Source organism: Aplysia californica, unplaced genomic scaffold (genome assembly GCF_000002075.1).
Source record: "Aplysia californica isolate F4 #8 unplaced genomic scaffold, AplCal3.0 scaffold00173, whole genome shotgun sequence".
In the NCBI taxonomy this organism is placed as follows: Eukaryota; Metazoa; Mollusca; class Gastropoda; order Aplysiida; family Aplysiidae; genus Aplysia; species Aplysia californica.
The window spans coordinates 53613-75604 of NW_004797443.1; the positions used below are offsets into that span (position 1 = coordinate 53613).

Sequence of the window (21992 nt, forward strand, 5' to 3'; positions counted from 1 at the left end):
AGAGAGAGAGAGAGAGAAAGAGAGAGAGAGAGAGAAAGATAAAAAGAGAGAGAGAGAGAGAGAGAGAGAGAGAGAGAAAGAGAGAAAAAGGGAGGGAGACAGACAGAGTGGGAGAGGGGAGTCACTGCTATTACAATCAACCAAGCCCTATTGAATTACGACAGTGAGAACAAACAAAGCTGACCACTGTCAATGTCTTGTTCAGCACCATTGCCTCACCTCCTCCCATGACACCCAAAAGGGTATATAAAGCAAAGCTGTTCCCGCATCCAATCCGGATATTGGGTATTGCCTTGTTAGTGAGACAACTTCCTGGGCCTTTGGCATAATGGTAGGGTGGCCCGTTCCTTTCCACGCCGCCTTTACTTCCCCAACTCGAAGTCAGGTACCCAATACTGCTGGGTGGGCAGGAGGGGCGAAAAAAATTTGTGTCCGAACTGAGGATCGAACCAGGACTTTCCGCTCCAGAGATGAGCGCACTAAGTGCTCCACCACCGCACCCTCCAAAAGGGTATAAGCGGGGAAAAAATAAAGAAGAAGCCTAGTGGTCAGACTACCGGACTCGTAATCCTGAGGTTACGGGTTCGGGGGTTCAAGCCGCGGGCCCGATGTTGTGTCCTTGGAAAAGGCACTTTACACGAATTTTCCTCACTTCACCCAGGTGGGAATGGGTACCCGGCTATAGACAGTGAAAGATCTTGTCAGCATGTTAGTGTTTTAGCGCCTATAAATGGCTGCTTGCACTGTATGCTTTCCATAAAATTGAGGTTGTCTCAGAATGCTCTCAGGTCTGCTGGGGTAATAGTATCATAGATTGTGAAGCGCATAGAGCTTGCTGCTGAGTGGGGATTTGCTCCATACAAATGCTATCTATTATTATTACGACAATCATTAATATGTAAGCCTCACCTCCACAAATGAGCTCGTTGTAATGGTTGCACGAGTAGTCGTCACACTCGCAGTATTTGCCGCTGAAGAGCTTGGCCGAGTCGGAGGAACGCGTGGAACACTTGCACTTCCCACACTCACAACTGCCGCGGCCGGAGCAAGGAACTGTGGCGTTGGGCCTGGGGAACATAGGTATTTTTGTGTTTTTAGTTCTTCACATCTTAGAATACTTCTAGTACGAAGATCTCTTTGGAACTTTCAGAATTCACCTTTTATCTTCCATTTTCAGTGTTTTTAGTATTCTCAATATGCTTGCAGAATTTGGAAGGATTTTTAGAAGAACTTCTCATTAACATTGGAGTGGTTGGTTTTAGTTTTAGTAGAGGTTTTACGGCGCTCGCATCTGCATAAGGTCATATGAGCGCCAGAAGATTAGAGGTGTTAAAGAGAGTAACAAACATAAAAAAGAAGAAGGGGAGATAACGATGATAGATGTTTGATAGGAAAGAAGAAGCAAACCATACCAGAGCACCCACAAACCACCCATATCTTTATGTTTAGTGACAACACACAAAACACAGCTGATAAAAACCGGAATCGGAAAAGTAAAGTAAAAGTAAAGTAAAAGTATAATAAGCGATATAGCATCTCTATCCTATGACTATTCATGTGTGTGTGCATTTGTGTGTGTGTGTGTGTGTGTGAGTGTGTGTGTGTGTATGTGTGTGTGTGTGTGTGTGTGTGTGTGTGTTAGTTTAGTAAGAGCTTTACGGCGCTTGCAACACAATAAGGTCATATAAGTGCCGAAAAATAGAGGTGTTACAAGAGAGTAACATACACAAAAAAAGAAGAGGGGGAGATAAGGATGATAGACGTTTGAGAGGAATAAAGGAGCAAATGACAACAGAGCACACGCCAACCAGTACCACACACCAACTAAACGAGTCAGGAGAAGGCTCAAGGAGAAAATCGACACGGCACAAAGTTGGGACACACTGCGACAGAGGAAGGAAATGAGTAGTAGAACTTACATGATACATTCCTTGAGGGACTCCTTGCTGGTGACATCATCAGCCTCGCACTCACAGTACTTGCCGTACCTCTTGGGGTTGCACGTACATTTGCCACATTCGTACGTACCGTTTCCCCCGGAGCAGAGCTCACTATTGGGCACCTGGGAATAGTCACGGTCACTTTTAAACATAATTTAGAAAAAATACATTTACAACGGAGTTTAGTTTTAGTACGAGTTTTACGGCACTTGCAATACAATAAGGTCATTTAAATGCTGAAGATTAGAGGTGTTACAAGAGAGTAACAAACACAAAAAGGAGGAGAGATGAGGACGATAGATGTTCGATAGGAAAGAAGGAGCAAACTACAATACTGAGCCTTATTTAGAAAAATTCTTAATTCTAAACATGAAAATTTTGTTTTCTTTTAATTCAGACACAGCCAGTTGTTTAGTTGGTTTTAGTAGAGGTTTTACGGCGCTCGCAACTGGTTAAGGTCATATGAGCGCCAAGAGATTAGAGGTGTTACAAGAGAGTAACAAACATAAAAAAGAAGAAGGGGAGATAAGGACGATAGACGTTCGATCGGAAAGAAGAAGCAAACCACACCAGAGCACCCGCCAACCACCCACTCACACATCCAGTTGGCACTCATCACTACTGACATGGGAGAACTGCCAAACCGTCTTACAACTCACCTCATTCTCCGGTTTTTCACATTCACATTCGCACATGAGGTCCAGGTCTAGAACTAACTTCTCCTGGTAGCCAGCCGGTTTTATCGAGATCTGTCTCCGCCACTCCTTCCTGTCGGCCGGGCATGCCGTAGCAGTGATTTCAACATCAAACGTCACCTGGAACAAAGTCATTAAAGGGTGTATAAAAACTCTGTTCTTGTTGGTTTGTTTTAGTAGAGGTTTTACGGCGCTCGCAACAGCATAAGGTCATATGAGCGCCAGAAGATTAGAGGTGGTTCAAGAGAGTAACAAACATAAAAAAGAAGGAGGGGAGATAAGGACAATAGGAAAGAAGAAGCAAACCACACCAGACCACCCACAAAAACTCTGTTCCTTGGAAATTACACTTACAGAAGTAGCTGACCACAAAAGAGCATTAAAAAAATGACCTGCCACCCAATAAGACAATCGGACAACAGAAATTGCAATTGGATAAATCTCTTCCACTATGAAAGACAAGTTTTTGGGACACCTGAATAGACATAAGGGTCTTGAACATCTAGCTCTCACTGGCAAAATTGAGGGCAAGCGAGGCAGGGGTAGGCCCAGAACAACATACTTAGGGAACCTAAACAAATGGGTAACAGTGAAAGATCAGGGAAACGTAGCTTTTTTAAGAGCATCCGAGCAAAGGAATGAATGGAAAACCATGATCGCCGATGTCTGTCGCAGATCTGGCACTGGATGAAGATGATGATGAAAGACACAAATTTTGATCTTTCATTTTTAACCAGCGTGAGTTATTACGAATATTTTCATGATGAAGTAATATGTTAAAATCATGTCAATACTTTTCCTTGCATTTTCATATTTGAAACATAAGCTCTGGTTGTTTTTTTTAGAAACTTTTTTACAGCGTTTGAAACCGCATAAGGTCATATGAGCACCAAGGGGTGGATGTCAACAGAGAAGTCCTTACAGGGAATCAGACTTACTCTGCTCACCTCTTTAGCTTCAATAGCATAAAGTCTGCTTCGACTATCAAGGAACCCCAGAAATAGCGGGTCACAAGAGTGTGACAAACATACAAAAGAAGTAGAGGAAAATGACGATAGTAAGGATTAGGAAAGAAAAACCCTCTTGCTGTTCAGGCTCAGTTATGAGCATGACATTGACGAATCAGCCCATTTACAATTACAATTCTACTGTGCATAAGAACATGGTTAATGTCCCCCCCTTTGGGAATGGCCTAAAGACACTTCAGTCAGTAGCACCGCCCTCAGGGGGAGGGGGGGGGGGGGGGGGGGGGGGGGATATGCTCTGATATTTCCTGTGGAAAAGATAAAAGCCACAGAGAATTGAAAAGTTTGAGTTTGAATAAGCACATCCACACATTAACAGTCATCCAGCACTAGGGAAAAGACAAGACAAACAAACAGACAGACACAAACAAGAGAAGGGAAGTAGAAAATTATGACCTACCAGTAGCACCTTCCAACCACCCAACAAAAAAACTAAAAGCTGCATGTATAAATTGCCAACTACCGAGGAAACTACTTTGTTAACTCCACCAATCCCAGGTGACCAAAAATTCACTTACAGTTTGTCCAATTTTCATATTGCTGCATTCACTGGTCTTTTTCTCTTCAGTTCTGAAAATGTACAAAAATTGCTCTCAATGGGACAGTTTCTGACAACTGATTCAATCATTAAAAGAATCTGTAACAAGGCACAACATCAAAAATGTGTAATTCTACAATTCAATCAGTAAGTTTAAAGTAACAAACATTTTACCTTTCAGTCTTTTTTTTTTTTTGGTAAAGTGTTTTACGGCGCTCGCAACTGCATAAGGTCATATGAGCGTGCGGGACACACCTAATAATATATTCAGTTGGTAGGAAATTTTGAATTTTGCCCACGTGGCAGCCGAAGCCTACTCTTATCGATTTTAGACGACCAAGGGATCTTTAACGTGCGCAACTTGCACACGGGCCCTCCGAGATTTTTCGCCCTTGTCTGAGAAGGCTAGGTGTAGATCTTTCTTACCAGAAGATCAGGGGTGTGGCAGAAAGACAGCAGTAAGGAGGAGCCAAGGAGTAGCAGTAGAAAGGCTGCAGAAAGAGTCAGGAGCCCAGAGGAGGGGGCTAAGGAGGTGAGGGGGTGGGGGCAGAAAGTGGAAATGAAAGCAGACAACAGAACATTGCTAGAGAGCAGGAAAGGAGGTGAAAGGAGACAATTTTAGAGAAGAAAATTTTTCGGTCGCTACCCGGATTCGAACCCGGGACCTTTGAATGAGAGGCCAACACCTTAACCTCTAGGCCACGAGAGCCCCCCTTTCAGCCTTTGCTTAAATTTTCAGGTATGACAGTTATATATAAATCATCTGCCATTACAAAATGAATCAATTCCAGTCGACTATCTACAATTTGGTCATCCATGCCAAGTGCTACATATAAAATTTCCCAAGAAACCGTTAAAATTGAATTTTTTTCAAAGTCAAAAGCACGGAATAGAACTTTGAGAATATGAGTTCAAGAAAAGGAGAGAATATTCATCAGATAAAAACTGACACTCCATTACTTACCCAAAGCATCGAGAGTAAAATTCCACTGTGATGTTGTCTCCCACGTTTTGTGTTCTCAGGCTGACCTTAGACGTAATTTTCTGCACAAGGAAGAAGAAAAATTTCATTTAAAAACGAGTAATTTGAAAGCTGACGAATATTATAATGCCATGCCAAAAGGCACCACAGGTTTTTAAAAAAAATCAATACTCTCTTGCCTTCTCTCTCGTTTCCATTTTAGTCTTTCTCACTTCGTCTCTTCCTTCCCTTTCTGCTATCCCACTTGTCTCCCTCCAGCTCTTTCTTTGCCCTCAGTGCCTATCCACTTCTGTCTTTTATATTTCTGGACTAGCCTGGAGTGGTGGTGAGGCGCTTTATCCTCAAATGCAGAAGACCCCAGTCTTGATTCTCATTTTTTAAACTTCAGTAGAGGTTTCACGGCGCTCGTAACTGCAAAAGGTCATATGAGTGCCAAAGGGTGGATGTCAACAGAGAAGTCCTTACAGGGAATCAGACTTACTCTGCTCACCTCTCTGGCTTCAACAGCACAAGGTCTGCTTCGACTATCAAGGCACCCCGGAAATAACGGGTCACAAGAGTGTGACAAACATACAAAAAGAAGTAGAGGAAAATGACGATAGTAAGGATTAGGAAAGAAAAAGATCAGGCACAGCTATGAGCATGACATTGTTGGATCAGCCCATTTACAATTCTACTGTGCATTAGAGCCAGAAATGTCCCCCCTTTGGGAATGGTCTAAAAACACTTCAGTCAGTGGCACCGCCCCGGGGGGTGGTTGTCTTGGACAGGTGACACAGTTTAGCGTCGGAAACTGACGATACACAACCATGGTTAAGAACCCAAGCGAAGAGCAGGTTTACCTTTCACCCTCCGAGACCTAACACTGACAACTCACTCTACAGAACATTACAGCAACTGCAGCAAACCTGCACTTATCACAACATGGCATTGGACAGAAGGGCGAGAGCCCAGCTGTTGCTGGATCGATAACAACAACGACAACAACTACGACAACAACAGTCTGGCGGTGGCATCTCTTAGGTGAGGATTCAGGACTGCCTCACCCGCTACCCAAGCGAGGCGGTGGCCCTGGCGAAGAGCGCGCTCTTCGGGGCTCCAAATATTTCGAACGGATAGGCTACCACACACACACAACAACAACACCACCAACAGCAACAACAACAATAAAACAACAACAACAACAGCAAGCACCTTGTAGTTGTCCTGGATGAGCTAACCACAACAACAACAACACCAACAATAAAACAACAACAACACCAACAAAAACGACGACAACAAAAACAACAACAACAACAACACCACCACCAACAACAACACCGCCACCACCACCAACAACAACAATAAAACAACAACAATAACACCAACAAAAACGACGACAACACCAACAACAACAACAGCAACAACACCAGGCACCTCGTAGTTGTCCTGGATGAGTTTGACGATGTTGGAGGAGTCGTTGGCCAACTCCCCCGTGGTGGAGCTCTCGATGTACTGACTCAGCTTCTCGTAGATGGGGAACTGGTCCTTGGTCACCGCGAAGATCACGCTCACGGCTTTCTCTTTGATCTTGGTGGCAATCTGACTGACCGACGGGTAATCCTGGACACAAAAGATTAGCGAAGTTTTAGTTTAGTTTCTAGTTTTAGTAGAGGTTTTACGGCGCTCGGAACTGCATAAGGTCATTTGAGCGCCAGAAGATTAGAGGTGTTACAAGAGAGTAACAAACATACAAAAGAAAAAGGGGAGATAAGGGCGATAGATGTTTGATAGGAAAGAAGAAGCAAACCACACCAGAGCACCCGCCAACCACCCACTCAGTACAGTTTCGTAAGGGGTTTTTTTCTTTGTTTTTTGCGTAAAAGTTTTATGGCACTTGCAACACAATAAGGTCATATGAGCGCCAGAAGATTAGAGGTGTTACAAGGCAGTAACAAACATAAAAAAGAAGGAGGGGAGATAAAGACGATAGATGTTTGATAGGAAAGAAGGAGGGGAGATAAAGACGATAGATGTTTGATAGGAAAGAAGGAGGGGAGATAAAGACGATAAATGTTTGATAGGAAAGAAGGAGGGGAGATAAAGACGATAAATGTTTGATAGGAAAGAAGGAGCAAACCACACCAGAACAACCAAGCAAAATTTTTAATGTTCTAAATTTACTGTTTCTTAATCTGTGATATCGGTTGTATGTACTTGAGAACTATTTTGTTATAATTCAAATTCTAAATGGTGAAACAAGCAAGAAGAGATATACAAGGAAGAGGTAAAATTGTTACGAATGAAATTTTTTTTTTTTTAATCTTTCCTGACAAATTCTGCTTTCTAGGGTAACTCTTTATCTCCGAGTGGTGTCAACCCACTACGCCGGGGCCCTTTTTTGGTGCTACATCGAAAAATGACAAAAACGTCATAAAATGGGTCATTAAATCAAAACTAGCAAACCTATTTTGATAGTTCTTCATCTAATGAATCAACTTCAGTTATAAGAGACCTGTTGCCGAAAAGTAATTTCATGTAGAAGTCGTGGTAAAAGAATGTACCTGCGCCGCTGTCAGCGACTCACCGGCACAGTGGTTCCGACGTGAGCCACTGGGAGCGGTTTGCCGGAGATAAAGAGTTTAGAAAAGTGTACCAGCTTGCCAACAATCTGTGTTTCCCAACAATGTACTCACAAGATTTGAGCTTTCTGTGTAAAGTCCTCCTTCCATGTGACACACGCCGTCGTTGGGTCGGACAATTCCTCCAAGCTGTAAATAATAATAATAATAATAATAATAGATAACATTTGTATAGCACAAATCCCCGCTCAACAGCAAGCTCTATGCGCTTCACAATCTCAATCTATACAATTACCCCAGCAGACCTGAGAGCATTCTGAAACAACCTCAACTTCCTGAGAAGCATAAAGTGCAAGCAGCCATTTAAAGGCGCTAAAACACTAACATACTGACAAGATCTTTCGTTGTCTATAGCCAAGTACCCATTTCCACCTGGGTGAAGTGAGGAAAATTCATGTAAAGTGCTTTTCCCAAGGACATAACGTCGGGCCCGCGGCTCGAACCCCTGAACCCGCAACCTCACGATTATGAGTCCGGTAGCCTAACCACTACGCCGCCGACGCCACATCAAACACATCATGGATCTCAACTCAGAATTTCAAAAAAGGAGGAACTTTCTGTGTGATCGCGACAGAAGACTATTTTCGCGAGACACCCATTATTATTATACTGTTTAACCCTAAAATGCTGAAATAAAAACCATCACTTTATCAAAACAAGGTTATTCCATACCAGTTTGAGGGCTTGAGAGATAATTTCAAGCAAAAGAGTCACTTACCAAATATTTACAATCTTGATTATTTACAGAAAGTGGTGGCGCATTACTGGAGGTGCCCCTCCCAGCAACTCTCTTTTAGTTTTAATAGAGGTTTTACGGCGCTCACAACGGCATAAGGTCATATGAGCACCAGAAGATTAGGTGTTACAAAAGAGTAACAAACACAAAAAAGAAGGAGGAGAGTATGTTTTTTTAGTAAGAGTTTTACGGCACTTGCAACACAATGTTCATATGAGTGCCAAAGATAAGAGGTGTTACAATAGAGTAACAAACACAAAAAAGAAGGAGAGGAGATAAAGACGACAGATGTTCGAAAGGAAAGAAGAAGCAAACCACACCAGAGCACCCGTCAACCACCCACATTTAATCTTCATTCAAAATCAGAACAAAATGTAATACTATAGTATTCACTGTTCACTCACTGGGGTATTGTCAGTAGGAAAGGAACAGCACCCCCCCCCCCCCCCCCCCCCCCCCCCCCCCCGGGTCTCTAAATGATTTACCTGTTAACATGAGAACAGAACAAGTTAAGACATAACGCACAGACTCTTTTTATTGTTTTAGTACGAGTTTTACGGCACTTGCAACACAATAAGGTCATGTAAGTGCCGAAGATTAGAGGTGTTACAAGAGAATAACAAACACATAAAAAAGGAGGGGAGATACCCGCCAACCACCCACACATGTAGGTAGTCCTTCGTTGCCGAAGATGACGATGAATCTGTGGACGCGCATGTGGCTGTGCAATCTAATCCTGGATGAACAATGTCTGTTGCAGTGGGGACACTGGAATGTCGTGGTTGTGGTGGTTGGATTATGTCTCCTCTCTCTTCTGATTGTCAGCCTCTCCCTGTAGTTTGTATCACTGTTTCTGCTGGCAATACGGACGGCCCTGCGCCAGGCGTTTCTTTCGGTGGCGGTTCTTTTGAGTTCTTTGGGGGTTACTTGTGCGAGGTGAAGGTTTTCCTTTATCGTGTCTTTGAACCGCTTTTTGGGCCTCCCGAGATTTCTTTTGCATCTTGCGAGTTCACCCACACATAGACTCTTATTAATTGCAGTCAAATATTTAGCAGAAAAAGATGGGCTGAAAGGAACATGCTCAAAAGCTATAGGATTAACAACAACAACAAGACTCAAGAGAGGAGGTGGCCCTGGCGAGCGAAGAGCACGCTCTTTGGGGTTCCAAACATTTCGAACGGATACGCTACCACACACACACACACAATAACGACAACAACAGAAAAAAGAATTCTTCATTCCCTGCGGTGCACCAATGTAAAACAAACTCATGCACTGGGACCAAGGAGAAACTGTACACATACCTTTCCATCCCCAGCGTAATGGAAGCCATCATCAGTTGAAAACACCAGCATCCTTCGGGAGATAGGCCTCCAACCAATCTCTCCCTGGGAGAAGAAAAATACATCCAAGATTTTACAACAAGTACAGTTTAGTCTTTAGTTTTAATAGAGGTTTGACGGCGCTCGCAACTGCATAAGGTCATATGAGTGCCAGAAGATTAGAGGTGTTACAAGGGAGTAACAAACATAAAAAAGGAGGAGGATAGATGGTTGATAGGAAAGAAGGAGCAAACCACACCAGAGCACCCGCCAACCACCCACTAGTCAGGTTCAATGTGGTAGCGAAATACCAATGTATTGGGCATTTCTGACCAAAAGAAAAGTTTTTCGGGTTCAAAGGTTGCAAGGAACCCTGTGCTGCAAAACTGAAACATATATATGCTCATTTCAACTCCCTATTCCAGTTCGAAAATGGAGATTGATTTCAGATTTGTCTTCATCATCCAGTGCCAGATCTGCGACAGACATAGGCGATCATGGTTCTCCACTCATTCCTCAGCTCGGATGCTCTCAAAAAAAAGCTTTCCCTGATCTTCCCCTGTTACCCATTTGTTTAGGTTCCCTAAGTATGTTGTTCTGGGCCTTCCCCTGCCTCGCTTGCCCTCAATTTTGCCAGTGAGAGCTAGATGTTCAAGACCCTTATGTTTATTTATGTGTCCCAAAAACTGAATTTGTCGTTTCCTGATTGTTTTTACAATGAGCGTCCCAGATTTTTCTTATTTCCCTCGAAACTATCCCAGTGGCACTAACCACTTTTTAGATTAGACCCCTTCAAATGTCTGGGATTTATTTCTTTTTCCCTATCTCCTTTTCCCAATCTAAACATTTGAAAGGGGCCAATGATGGCTCTTGCACCTTTTTATTTCACCTCTATACCCACAGCAAGAGTTAGTTTTAGTAGAGGTTTTACGGCGCTCGCAACTACATAAGGTCATATGAGCGCCAACAAACATAAAAAAGAAGGAGGGGAGATAAGGACGATAGATGTTTGGTCGGAAAGAAGCAAGAGTTTAAATAAAAGTAGTCGTGCATAAAAATTCAACCTCTTCGGTACTGTTTTCTTTAGATGCTAACATTCAGGAGACTAACCTCACAAGCCACTGCCTGCATGATGGCATCAAATCCACCTTCTGGACCGTCCAGATTACCGGAGACACGCGTCTCTCTCACTTTTTTCTGGGAAAAAAAAAATCCAGTCATCATCAATACATCACCAGAGCTTGAAGAAATACAGTAACAATTGTCTAAGTTTAGTTTTAGTAAGAGTTTTACGGCACTTGCAACGCAATAAGGTCATATAAGTGCCGAAGAATAGATTATGTGTTACAGAGAGTAACATACACAAAAAAGAAGGAAGGGAGATAAGGACGACAGGTATTTGATAGGAAAGAAGGAGCAAACCACACCAGAGCACCCACCAACCACCCACAAAATTGTCTAAGAAGGGTACCCATTGTCAAGGAGAAAAGTGGTTGTCTTAGACAGGTGCATGTTCGGCACAATCTCATTATGTTACAAAAAACGCAAGGGGGGGGGGGGGGGGGTGTGAGGGGGTGGAAAGAGTTAGAAGCAACCTCTGCCACACAACAACTAAAGTTTGCTTCCCAAGGGGGTTGCTGTTAGGCGGACAACACTGTATATCTGAAATTTCTATTAAAGGTTGACAAAAAATGAAAGAAATGTAGGGCTCGAGAGTCATCGACACCACTGTATAGCAGAAATTTCTATTAAAGGTTGACAAAAAATTTAAAAAAGAAATGTAGTGCCCGAGAGTCATCATTACCCGAGTCACCAAATCCCGAGAAAGAACTGATCAGAGTTAATAAAGTAAAAGTAAAGACCACAAAAATGATTACCGCAAACTTTGCTGTTTCCAAATCCAAGCTGAGCTGATTCTTGAACCCATACGGAGCTTCACAAGCTTCCCCGGTGACCATCCTACAAGGTTCTTTCAACCTGAAAAATCAAACACCACTCAAAATGAAAAGGACGACCCTCTTCCTACGGGAAACCCCCCCCCCCAGAAATTATTCTTTTAAAAAAAAGTTTTAGTAGAGGTTTTACAGCTCTCGCAACTGCATAAGGTCATATGAGCGCCAGAAGATTAGAGGAGTTAAAAGAGAGTAACAAACATAAAAAAGAAGAAGGGGAGATAAGGACAGTAGAGGTTCGATAGGAAAGAAGAAGCAAACCACACCAGAGCACCCGCCAACGACCCACATTCAACTTCAATTCAATCAATTCAACCACAATTATGCAAATAAAATTATAACGAACAGCACTGTTGTAGATGTTGCCCATTCTGCCATTTCTAATTAGCAGCCAATTCAGCTATGATGATACAATAAGATTGTACTTTTTATCTGCACAAAGAGAAATTTGCTGCAGCATGGAGATCACATGCATGCAAACGCACTCGTCAACACACAGATGCGCACGCACACACATTCGCACACACACTTTCTCTCTCTCTCTCTCTCTCTCTCTCTCTCAAACACACACACATTCAACACACACACAAACACACATTCATAGACACGGATGCACACTCGTCAACACACAGATGCACACGCACACACATGCGCACACACTTTCTCTCTCTCTCTCAAACACACACACACACACATTCAACACACACACGAACACACATTCATAGACACGGATGCATACAAACAAATAGTCATTGGATAGACAAACAAATATACATTATCTTCACACGTCTACATCGTATACTCACTTCCTGGGAACCGTGCTGACGTACGGAGACACTACTTTATCCACAAAAGATCCAAATCCCAATCGAAAGTTTTTGGTGATTGCAGACATTTTCTCAGCTGTTGGGGGGAAATGTGAAAAAAAGAACAATTTCAATAAAAATCTCACAGCATCATAATACATTAAAACATAGAACCTTCGTTCAAAATTACATAGCGAGAGTTCCGGTCAGTTCAACCCCAGTTGGGGTGACTGTCCTTCACCTTCAACTATTTACAAAGTTACTACTCAACTTCCGCCAAACTCGGCACAAAACGAATTAAGTGGCAAAACTAGCACTGGAGTCCGTTCCCATACATGTGACGGGAGCACAAGGTACCGAACAAAATCGCAAAGTCCTTCCCGTCTGGGGGTACGGGACCCGTACCGACGAACTGGGCACCCGTCTCGTACCTGTGACGGGAACCGTAGTCAGTGAGTTAAAACATAGAACCTTCGTTCAAAATTACAAACTAAAGGGAAAGAACGAGACAACAAAAGCAAACTCACCAATCAAATTTCCGAGTTCTGCAAGATTTTCTTTGTCATCTTCCATGGAATTAGAAAGATCCATAAGGTAGTACAAGTCTACAGGGTAGTTCTCAGCTTGACGGAAGATCAACGGAATCCTGATTGGTTTGTCTGTGAAAAAACAAAGCAACATTAGCATGTCATTTTTTAGAGTTTCAGTAAGAGTTTTACGGCACTTGCAACACAATAAGGTCATATAAGTGCCGAAGATTAGAGGTGTTACAAGAGAGTAACATACACAAAATAGAAGGAGGGGAAAGAAGGAGCAAACCACATCAGAGCACCCGCCAACCACCTGCAAGCAAGTCATTGAGGGGCATTGTGACCACAAAAAAACTCTGTTTAAAAATACCCAATTTCTACTGTACAGTGAAAGCAATCAGTCTAATAAGACAGAATCATCAAATTTGAGAAACTGATACATTTTTCACTTGCACTGTACAAAATCATTATTACGACAAATTGCAAAGCTTTAAATAATTCCTGAATGCTATGGTACTCTTTTATTACACACTATCAAAGAAAAAATCCGCAACAATGCATTCTGATCTTTAAAACAACATTCCCTTGGGTTTTTTTTAAACAAGAGATAAGATTAAGTAAAAGGATACACACAGACAACTGGATCGATAACAACAATGTGATGGACAAGGGAAAACAACACACAAAACGAATCATTCGAAACTCTCAACAACAAAAAATCATAGAGCTTAACTCTTTATCTCCAGCAAGCCGCCCCCAGTGGCTCGCGGTCGGAACCACTGTGCCGGTGAGCCACTGACAGCGGCTCGGGCAGATTCCTTTACGACGACTTCAACATCAAACTACTTTCCAGCAATTGCCGAAAACAGGTCTTTTATAACCGAAGTTCATTCATTAGATGAAGAACTATCAAAATAGGTTTGCTAGTTTCGATTTAATGACCCATTTAGTGACCTTTTTGTCATTTTCAGATTAAGCACCAAAAAAGGGCCCCGGCGTAGTGGCTTTACCCCACTCGAAGATAAAGAGCTAAACAGACGACAAATATTTAATTTGACAGTGACACAACACTGTGACATTTCGTAGTCTCAGGACTAACTTCCTCATGAGGAATATTGTCATGCCTTCTATATTCTACTTTAAGAGTGATAAAATCTTTTGATTCATTCAATATTAGCTGAAGTCATTTCTGTTTTTAAAATAATAAGCAGAACATTTGGAGTAATTTTCTTTTAGTCCGAACACAATGTTTTATGTTACAGTTGTACGTTGTACTGTATTGTAAAGCACTCAGAGCCTTTGTACTTTAATCGGGGTTGAGCGCACTATAAACGTCATTTTTTATTATTATTATTATTATTATTATCATTATTATTATTATTATTATTATCATTATTATTATTATCATTATTATTACAGCAACTCACTTGGTCTGACATTGACCCTCACTTTATTATTATTATTATTACAGCAACTCACTTGGTCTGACATTGACCCTCACTTTCTGGGGCTGAATCTGCACAGCATCCTCTGGTTTGTCCCCATCTTGCACAGCGCGGTTCTGTGGAGAGGATGCGATAAATAAATAATTATAATAGCCTATCACTCGGTCACCTTCTGACGATGACCAAGACATCTGCAGAGGAAGGTATTTCTTGTTTGTTTGTTTGTTTGTTTGTTTGTTTTGGTACAGTGTTTTACGGCGCTCGCAACTGCATAAGGTCATATGAGCTAGCAGGACACACCTAATATTTTCAGTTAGAAGGAAATTTTGAATTTTGCCCGGGTGGCGGCCGAAGCCTACTCTTATCGATTTTAGACCACCAAGGGATCTTTAACGTGCGCAACTTGCACACGGGCCCTCCGAGATTTTTTCGCCTTTGTCCGAGAAGGCTAGGTGTAGATCTTTCCTACCAGAAGATCATGAGTGTGGCAGAAAGACAGCAGTAAGAAGAAGCGAAGGAGTAGCAGTAGAAAGGCTGCAGAAAGAATCAGGAGCCCAAAGGAAGTGGCAAAGGAGGTAGGTATTTCTTAAGCAAAACAGAAGAAACAAAGGTTAAGATGACTTAAGGCGTCAGCAATGGCCAATGAGACCATTTCTGTTTAGTTTTTTAGTTTTAGTAGAGGTTTTACAGCGCTCGCAACTGCATAAGGTCATATTAGCGCAAGAAGATTAGAGTTGTTACAAGAGAGTAACAAACATGAAATAGAAGAAGGGGAGATAAGGACGATAGATGTTTGATAGGAAAGAAGAAGCAAACCACACCAGAGCACCCGTCAACCACTCACGATCATTTCTGGCAGAAAAGAGATTGCCACATTTTGAGCATTTAGCAGCTTCACTTTTACTTGAGGATGTGCACAGCTTGTTGGCTTCTCTCTTAGCTTCAGTTTTTCTTATTTGAGAAACCTCACATGACTTGCCGCCCCCTGTAAAAAGGTTACTTTGTAAAATAAACCCACTGACAAAACCAGGCATATCTCTGAAAGTTTCCAGAGCCAGAGAGAGAGAGAGAGAGAGAGAGAGAGAGAGAGAGAGAGAGAGAGAGAGAAAGAGAGAGAGAGAGAGAGAGAGAGAGAGAGAAAAAGTGTTTTACAGAGCGGGTTGTCCCAGCATGTGAGACATGTATTTACTAATGTCCTGTCTTGTTGTGCGCATGCGTGAGTGCACCTAACCTTTCTAACGTCTACTGCCATTGTTAACGACCAAGACAAATTTCTCCCTGCAAGATGAATAAAGATTGTCATTGTCATTATCATTGTCCAAACTGTACTCACATCAATTTTCAGTAGTTCGTCCTGTGGGTACTGGATGTCGTTCGTGTCACACTTTCCCCGTGCATGGTTCTCAAAAGTGTCACAGCGCAGTCGGTTTTCTTGTTCGTATTTCTGGGGAAAAAGAGAAGCACAATTAAGAGACACATATTCCAGACCGAGTACTGAACACTTTGCCATCACAAGGCTCATATAATAAAAATCCTTGCCATCAAAGGCAAAGGCATTTTCAGGAAAATCTAAACATACTGGGTGATAAACACCGCCGATTGGCGCGATGTGACAGCAAAGTGTTAAAAACGGATATCTTATAAAAACGAAATAACACTTATTTTTCCATGTCAATTCCTCTACAACAGACACAACATCAATAATCGGGATAAAATTTTAAGTTATCATTTGAAAAGATACTTCTTCAACAGACTTTCATTGATCAATCCTGTGCGCTTTGGAAAGGAACAAAAAAAAAAATTGTAATGGAGACCATCTTACCAGTGAATCCTGGAACTTTTAGTTACAATGTAAAAAAATTGTAGTTTATAGTGAAAGACAATAATGGTAGCAATATCATGCAATGCAAGACATTTCAGAAAGCAGCTTGCCTTTTTTTATTTCGTCTCTGTGCACAGCTAAATAAAGTAACAGTATTTACGTTACACTCAAAATGAAAAAAAGAAAGAAAAAAATTCAGGATTGGAAGAGGAAGGGAACGCTAGGACAGAAGAAAAAATGTTTAGTTCTAGTAGAGGTTTTACGGCACTCGAAACTGCATAAGGTCTTATGAGTGCCAGAAGACTAGAGGTGTTACAAGAGAGTAACAAACATAAAAAAGAAGAAGGGGAGATAAGGACGATAGATGTTTGATAGGAAAGAAGAAGCAAACCATACTATAGCACCCGCCAACCACCCACGAAGAAAAGATGGGACCAGAAACCAATTGTCTATTTTTACAGAATCAAAGAACGAAACCAATAATTTTGCAAGGGGTTATGTTAGTGATGTCAAAAAAGTATACATTTTTTATATTCACAGAATTATATTGATTAATGCAAAGGAATCTGATCTTGAGAATTAGGGTTTTTTTAGAAACAAATGACAAATGTGTGTGTGTGTGTGTGCGTGTTGGGGGGGTGTGTGTGGGTGTGGTGTGTGGGTGGGTGTGTGTGTGTGTGTGTGCGCGTGCGTGTGTGTGTGCTGGTGGTGGTGTGTGTGTGAGTGTGTGTGTGTGTGCGCGTGCGTGTGTGTGTGCTGGTGGTGGTGTGTGTGTGAGTGTGTGTGTGTGCGCGTGTGCGTGCCTGTGTGTGTGTGTGTGTGTGTGCAGGACTCCCCTTTTCAAGCCAACTTAAGAGGTTCCTTCACTCTTTAGTTTTCTATCTTAAGGGGTATTTAAACCCTTGTTTTAGAAACTTAAAGGGAAGTTGGGTTTGTTATTTTGTTCATGACGGATAAAATAATCCCCAAAAGTCTATTATCTCCTATTTCATAAGAAGAATTTTTGCATGTAAATATTTAACTTACAGGAGGGAGGGAGGGAGGGAGGGAGGGAGAGAGAGAGAGAGAGAGACAGAGAGAGACACAGAGAGAGACAGAGAGAGAGAGAGACGGGCTGGGTAGACAGAGAGAGAGACAGAGAGATAGAGAGAGAGAGAGAGAGAGAGAGAGAGAGAGATCAGAGAGAGAGAGAGAGAGAACAGAGAGAAAGAGAGAGAGATGAGAGAGAGAGAGAGAGAGAGAGATCAGAGAAATAGAGAGAAAGAGAGAGAGGGAGCGAAAAAAAAGAGAGAGAGATCAGAGAAAAAGAGAGAAAGAGAGAGAGGGAGCGAAAAAAAAAGAGAGATCAGAGAGAGATCAGAGAGAGAGAGAGAGGGAGATCAGAGAGAGAGAGAGAGAGAGAGAGAGAGAGAGAGAGAGAGAGACAGAGAGAGAGACAGAAAGAGAGAGGGCGATCAGAGAGAGAGACAGGCTGACTATAGAGACATTGCCTCTCACCTCCGACACACACCAGCCACACTGTGGGCCAGTGGCTATACATGCTGCACAAGAGTCTTGGGCACTGGCAGCCAAACAGGGATTTCTGTCCCCACTTCCTGCAAACACGGAGAAAGAGAAAGGTGAATGAAATCTACATAATATACTGCACTGTTTAACAGGAAACGTGAAATATGCTGCACAAACAATTGGTACAAACTTTGTCAAAGCTTCAAAACATCCAGCACGATCACAATAATATCAATACCTAAAAAAAATAGCTGATGGTTAAAAGTACAAAACTCAAAAATAGTTACCAACCAAACATTTAAGAAATTCAGGAGGAAAATAGCAGGGCTAAAAAAATATCATATCTCCCATTATCTGCCTAATTGGCAAGACAGGGGGTTGACAGTCAAGAGATGAGTGCCAATTGTATTATTGTTCTTCTCTTGTATTCCTTGGCTGTGTGGTGCGTTGTGGTTCACTGACTTCACAAGCAGTCTACTGACTGTTTAGAAATTTGTCTACATACATGATCATGATGTTTTGAAAATTATGTCTTTGTGGTGAAACGAAATTTCATTATATTTGCAATTTATTGAACTACACTGGAATAACAAATGATGCCTTTGGGAGGTTCAAAAGGTCTTGTAGCCATTATAGGTTGGGTTGGTATTTTTTATCCGTCTGCAGGCAATCAAGAAAGTCATTTTGGATACAACAGTAACTAATGAAAAAAGTTAGTGTTGGGATGTAGGTGTTTCTCATTCAAGACACTGTTGCTTTTTAAATAAAAAAGTTTGACTTTTTGTCCTAATTTTTTTTTTCTTTTCATTACAACAAGAGGTCCACAGCCAGCATTTTAATTTTGTTAGTCTGTTGCCATTGCATTCATGAAAGACAAAACCAGAGCTCTACATCCTGTAGAGTTAAGTAGACGAAATGGTGATATCCTCAGGTCTGACTGCTGTATCTGTGTTGAAAAACAACCCCAGACCATGCTCAAGGTGTGGTGCGAAGCCTGGCTCGCATCCGCTGTCTCTTACATACCAAGAGGCCCTTAATTTTATTATTTCTCTTTTCGCAGACATTACACGCATGATTTGTAGTAGTTCAATCTGCTTACCTTGAGACAAAACCTCTGAACAGAGGAATGCTAGAGACAAAAGCAACAATGTGCACAGTGTCATGTTTATGCTTTTGGGGGAGACAGGTCTGAAAATGAACCAAAAAAATGGAGACACAATAATGAATAATATTAATATTATATAAATGCCTCTTTTATCAGAGATAGAAAAATGGAAAAAGTACTAGACGACTTTCTAAAAAAAGTAACATTAAACGATTTTTTAAACCCCTCTGATCTTACTGGCCTGAGAAAAGTTGTAAATAAAACTGGCATCCAGTAGGCTACTGATCTGGAATTTGGGTAGACTGTTTCAACTGTACTGTTTGAGTTTGGAGTACACACATGAAGCTACAGTACAGCAAAGATGGTAAATAACAAGATGGGCCACTCAGCCAAAAAAGTGTCCGCAGGAAGTATGCTTTTTGCTTCAGATGGCGCTGCAGTCTGTTTTGAAGCTCTCTTTCGTTTTTCCAGAAGAAGAATAGGAATAGCACCTCCTTGCGTGCGCAGTTCGACTGCTGTTCATCAGCAGTTCGGGTACGTTCAGTGCGGAGAATTAGGTTTTTTAAAATTTTAATGACCTCTCGCCTTTCATTCTAAAGTCAAATTAAACGAAGAAAACCTTCACCCTTTCCTCCGGAAGAGGTTTTTTGTCAGCGTAACCATTTTTTAAAAAGCGTTCTTCCGAAATTTATCCCAAAACATGCTAGTTTCACTTTCATTTTGTAAAACTCAAGTAGGGTAACTCTGTTCGCAAAGAGTGCGCTTTTGTGAAGAGGGCGAGGGCGCCACCAAATTTTGAGGACACTTTTTTAATTGGCTCAAAGAGAGAAGTGGCCCATCTTGTTATGTACTATCTTTGAGTACAGCGAGCACCTAGCACACCTCTGTGATTGGCCAAAATATATATTAATGACATGATATTTCTCCCATCTATTTTTGTCGTCTTCCGGGGCTTCCCTCGCCAGTTGACAAGATTTCACGGTGGCAGGCCGGCTTTGCCGCTATGCGCGTGATAGTCTAGGTCATTAGGTTTCATTGCCGCCTGCTGTGTGTGTGTGTGTGTGTGTGTGTGTGTGTGTGTGTGTGTACAACTTTGACTTTGAGGAGAAGAAAACTTATGGAACGAGAATTGATGAGATTGTTTATTTTATAAATAAAAGACACGAATTACATTATACAAAAAAACAAACATGGCGAGATAGTCAACAGTTACTGCCAAGAGTCTTGGGGGAAACCCCGGAAGACGACAAAAATGGATGGCGGCAATACGTCATTATATTTAGGCCAATCACAGAGATGTATCATGTGCCATGTGCTTGCAGCGGCTTGCTGTGTAGCTTCAAAACATGTGTTTGGAGTTTCCCAACAAACAAACAGTAGACAAAGATCTTAGATCTTTAGAAGAGATTTAAGTTTCAGCAGAACAAGATTCTAGAATCTAGGCTAAATCAAGGCCTTACCTTGTTGCCTTGAAGATCTACAGACTACTGAGTTACTAAGTAGTAAGCCAGTCTAAGTTGTAAAAGTGACAAAGTAGTGTAGAGAAGTACAGACTAGACTCTCGACTAGACTCTAGAATTTTAGATTTATTACAAGATGCAAAACTGGTTAATCTAGATCTATCATGAAATAAAATAAGTTAAAGAACAGACACACAAGTTTGCGTTGACAACTAAACGTATCATAAACGGTCACTATTCCACTTTCACAGTTTAACCTCCACAATTATGAGAGAAGATTGAACAAGAAACGAGAAATCAGGAAGTGAAGAGTGAGTAACCTTTAGTTTCCAGTCTTAGAACCGAGATCTAGGTCAAGCGACAGGGCTACTAACGGCGAAAATCACAAGCTAACTCTAAGCAAACAATGACCTTTTCAAAACAAAACATGTCATCAACTTATGGCATGCCTTCGTGTTTTAATGTGTACGTTTTCGATCGTTAATTGACCACAAAACTTTACCTTGTGCTCCCGAAAACACTGTACTGTTGAAGGATGCTGTTACTCACACTGTTCGTTCCCTTCTTCCGTCTCTGGACCTGGCCCCTGCTTTCTGAGTTGTAGTTCTTGGCTCTTGGGTTCTTAGTTCTTGGTCTGACGTCACACACCGGAAAAGCAAAAGGAAGGGATAAAATTCTTTCGGCGTGTGCTCATTATTACGTACTCGTACGTACGTTACGGGTGAACGTGTCACTCACATTTGACCATCCCATCGTGGATTGACTAATTATATAACCTGTAGGCCTACAACAAGGAGCTTAAAAATCTCCTTGGCCTACAATACAATGAAACTCACCACCGACGGGGGAGGGGGGGGGGGTGTAATCGTACTGATTCGTACTTATTATGATCAAAGTGTCTAGCCTAGTCAAATTCAAAACAGCAGAATTCGAGTTAGCGGCAGTTTTAGGAGCTAGGCCTATCTTACGTTCACCATTCGTTATTCGCGGAATTTTATAATAGACTTTCATTTCTTCATGTATGTCCTGTTACAAGTGAAGATCTAAAACGGATCGGTGGTCAGGGCTTGCAACATTTCTGTGCATGAATACTTTTATTTTTTAAAACAACAACAACAAACATCAGCTTGTTCAGGTTCCTATAATTTAACATAATCCCTCGGTTCAGTTTTCGGAGTAGGCTAATTGAATTTATTATTGACCTAGTATTATAGCAACTGTCTCGTTTGCCTTTAATTTTCCCATGAAAGTAGATAATGTCCAAGGCCTTTATAACGATTTCCTTCGATGAAATTCTCAACAGTCTCATTATTTTAACTGTCTGTTTATTTTTATTTCTTGCTTTCGCAACGGTAGGCCTACCCCTAGACGGTCAGAGGGCTTGTAGTCGGCTGTGTGGCATGTTAGTATAAGAACGTATAGGCCTATCCCATTTTAATTGAACCCGTACTTTGCCATTTACATGAGTGAAAATTTAATAGGCCCACGTACGCTGCGCTACCCCCCC

At 41.7% G+C, this 21992-nt stretch overlaps 1 protein-coding gene across 2 annotated transcripts in view; it reads right to left on the reverse strand.

Annotated features, from left to right (window-relative positions):
- Positions 1 to 21275, reverse strand: part of LOC101863342 (integrin beta-PS) — a 30908-nt gene extending 9633 nt beyond the window's left edge. Inside the window, exons 1-17 of one of the 2 annotated variants that reach the window (XM_005098114.3) lie at positions 20988 to 21275; positions 19020 to 19108; positions 17912 to 18009; positions 15926 to 16036; positions 14627 to 14708; positions 13145 to 13276; positions 12618 to 12714; positions 11737 to 11836; positions 10970 to 11056; positions 9842 to 9925; positions 7856 to 7930; positions 6597 to 6782; positions 5163 to 5242; positions 4179 to 4230; positions 2600 to 2755; positions 1920 to 2062; positions 910 to 1067 (exon numbers count right to left, since the gene is read on the reverse strand). In XM_005098114.3, the coding sequence (XP_005098171.1) occupies positions 910 to 1067; positions 1920 to 2062; positions 2600 to 2755; positions 4179 to 4230; positions 5163 to 5242; positions 6597 to 6782; positions 7856 to 7930; positions 9842 to 9925; positions 10970 to 11056; positions 11737 to 11836; positions 12618 to 12714; positions 13145 to 13276; positions 14627 to 14708; positions 15926 to 16036; positions 17912 to 18009; positions 19020 to 19083 (1705 nt within the window). In that variant the 5' untranslated portion in view covers positions 19084 to 19108; positions 20988 to 21275. Of the gene's footprint in view, positions 1 to 909; positions 1068 to 1919; positions 2063 to 2599; positions 2756 to 4178; positions 4231 to 5162; positions 5243 to 6596; positions 6783 to 7855; positions 7931 to 9841; positions 9926 to 10969; positions 11057 to 11736; positions 11837 to 12617; positions 12715 to 13144; positions 13277 to 14574; positions 14594 to 14626; positions 14709 to 15925; positions 16037 to 17911; positions 18010 to 19019; positions 19109 to 20987 lie in introns of those variants that run through there. The other variant, XM_013082410.2, reaches the window with a different exon arrangement.
- Between the last annotated feature and the right edge of the window lie 717 nt (positions 21276 to 21992).